At 34.7% G+C, this 2,997-nt stretch overlaps 1 protein-coding gene across 1 annotated transcript; it reads right to left on the bottom strand.

The window, feature by feature from the left end:
* Window positions 1-155: 155 nt before the first annotated feature.
* On the bottom strand, window positions 156-1,843 carry LOC117613234 (monothiol glutaredoxin-S11-like; the record flags this gene model as incomplete). The annotated part of the gene is made up of 3 exons (XM_034341858.1): window positions 1,754-1,843; window positions 1,569-1,637; window positions 156-541 (listed from the first exon to the last, which is right to left on the bottom strand). Coding segments are annotated over exons 1-3 (545 nt in total), but the record flags the coding sequence as incomplete, so codon positions are not given.
* Window positions 1,844-2,997: the final 1,154 nt, after the last annotated feature.

The raw sequence follows: 2,997 nt of genomic DNA, 5'->3' as shown, positions 1-2,997 counted from the left end.
TTTCAGAGTTTTCCCTTGTGCAACTTTTCTTTTGTGCATTCTAATAAAAAAAAAATTCTTTTCTTGTGCTTTCACTTGGGCAACCCTTCATTAAAGTTCCTATGTGAAGGAAACCACGAGCTCTCCCTTGGAAGTAAATCTGTGGTAATAGAGACCAGTTAGAATACTTCTGTATCCCCTCCAGGACTTCATTGTCCGTAAGAAGATCGAAACTTCCAAATTCGACCTTATGTTTCTTAAAAATGTTAACAGCCATTTTGCTAAATCTACATTTGGGCTCCTCAGGGGTTCCTTTCATGAAAAGCATGACTCGATTAGAGTCAATCAGCTTCTGCAGTCGCCTTTTCAAGGCATCATCAAGGCCATTTTGAGCTTGAATTTGCTCCTCAGAAGATCCAGTTTCTTTTGCTAACTCTTGGACTGTGTCAAGGTTGGCAGGAGCAGCAGGTTCTCCAGCCTTAACTGACCCAACAACCCTAGCAACTTTAGTGGCCAAACTAGGTGGATCTACACGTTCTGATGTATCAACGACCTTTCCATCCTGACAAAAGAGAACACAAACAAAAAATGACCAAGAGAATAACAAGATACAGAACATGATTCATAAACACAGCTCAGTTGTAGTAACAAAAAAAAAAAAAAAAAAAAAAAAAAAAAAAAAAAAAAAAACACCATCTAAAATTCTATCGGATCTAGTAATCACTTTTGGGGGTGGATGGTTGTTTGAATTGCTAAAGGTTTCATTACGACAATATTGAGCAATAATCACTATTATAACCCATTCACTAACTAATGGATGGTTTGATAAGTTAATGATAAAAACAAGGTATAAGTTAATAATCACTTTGTATTATGTCCAAAAAAATTCAATTTTTTTTCTCTTTGTTGCTTGATTTTTCCACATGTCTGTTCTTTAATATGTTCTTCTTTTTTGCCTGATGCAAAGGTGAATAATAATATGGTGAATCAATATAGAGAACTCTGTTGTTAGAGATTAAGAATTGGTGAAGCAATAGACAACAATATGTATAATGATTAAAGTCTTTTTCTTTCTTTGAGTTTTTGGGGTTCACTGTGACAAAATAAATGTGTTCATTTGTTTTCTCTTCCTTTGTTTTTGAACTTTAAATATCTGTCAATGGTTCATCAAAATGTATGTGTAAAAATATCATTGTGCTGTTTGGTTTCTGAGAACCTGAACTAAAGGGGAAAGAGGAATAAGTTACTAAATTGCTACGTGTAAAGTTTGGAAAATAAGAACTCAGAGACAGAGAGGAATGTAGGAGATGGAAGAGACGTCTAGTGTGGATCATTTGTGTATTCGGATCAGAGGAGGCCTTAGATTAGGAGTACTATATGTAATGCATTGGCTTCTGACCTAGTATATGTATAAATGGATATGCACTGGACGCCATACTAGCGTGCTTGTTCGATGAAGATGCTTATGAAGTTGGTTTGCCTAAATTTTCTCTGTAATTATTGCAATTACAAATTATAAACCGAAAATAATAAAGTGAACCCCAAAAACTCAATTTCAAACATGTATATACTATACCCAAAAAGCATACCTTCACGAAGGCAGAGAAGTACGGCACATCAGAAACCGAATAAGGCTTAGGCTGTTCTTCAGCTTCAACCTGCAATATTAATCAGCAATTGAAGATTAAAAACGAAACACCAACACACACACACACACACACACACACACAGACACCAGAAAAACCCCGGTTAGAGATGAAAGGTGGGCAAATACCTCGTCCATGTGCTTCGAAGCCTCACACCTCAAGGGACGGACCACGCTATCAAGCTCTTTGAATTGCACAACTTTCACTGATCCACCCATGGATGACGAAGTCTTTGAAATTCTAAACCCTAAACGCACAAAAACAAAGAGAGAGATGGAAACAAAGAAAAACAAGGCTGACTATTATATATATATATATATAAAGGTAGAGGCATAATTTAGGGAAACCTTTTTTTCCCCAAAGAATTTACGGAAACTTTCAAAATACTAAGAAATATCCTCTATTAATTAGACTTCTAAAACAAGATAACTTAATTAATATGAAATAAAATACTAAAGGTTAAATTAAAGTAGTGGGTAATTTTTTATAAAACTTTCCATTACTTCTTATTTTTATATTTCAAAAACATATTCCCCCCAAAAAACGACTTTACATATCAATTAAAAAAAGGTAAATTGGTGTCTGTGGCTAGTGTTTAGGGTTTAGGGTTTAAGGTTTAGGGTTTAGGGTTAGGCATATGGGAAACAAAGAAAGAAAAGACAAACACAAATAAGAACCCTAAACCCTATATTGATTTGTGAATTAAAGTTGGGCATATGGGTATTTTAGTCTTTTGGGCCTAATGGCATAGTTGTGTCAATTGGGATTAGGGCTCGTACAAGTTACAACAGTGGGCCTGATTCTATGGTTCATGTTGCCAATCTAACAGTTTGAAGCTATGTAGTTAGGAAACTTTTTGTTTTTTTGTTTTTTTTTTTTTTTTTGGGGGTTCTGAAGCCATTTGGTTAAAACGAGCTGTTCCTGTTAACACTATTGCTTTCGTCCTCTTGACGTTGGTCATATATCTTCTTTTTTTGTTTTAAACGTGTTGCTTTTTCTTTTTCTTTTTTCTCAATAAAGTTTTATCTCTGTTCTTTAAATAAAAATTTTTTTTTTAAAAAAAAAAAAAGGAAGAAGGCCCGAGTAAAAGGAGTTGACACGAGCAGCACCTAAAACTGAGATTCCTTTTTCTTTTTTTACCTTGTCATTCGATAGGGAAGGAGGGTGAGGAATATTATAGTGGGTTGTCTCAAGATTGTCTCCTACATGAATCTAACCCGAATGCCACCCCATATGCAAAACGAGATTCCTTGAATAAATAATGAAAGAAATATATATATGTGTTTTTATTTTGAATAATAAAACTCGCCAATGTAGATCACCATGCATGCAGGGTGGAGAAGTTGTTTTGCATAATTCATTGGGCCTTTAA

Source organism: Prunus dulcis, unplaced genomic scaffold (genome assembly GCF_902201215.1).
Source record: "Prunus dulcis unplaced genomic scaffold, ALMONDv2, whole genome shotgun sequence".
NCBI lineage: Eukaryota > Viridiplantae > Streptophyta > Magnoliopsida > Rosales > Rosaceae > Prunus > Prunus dulcis.
This window is presented reverse-complemented; position numbering and strand designations above follow the sequence as displayed.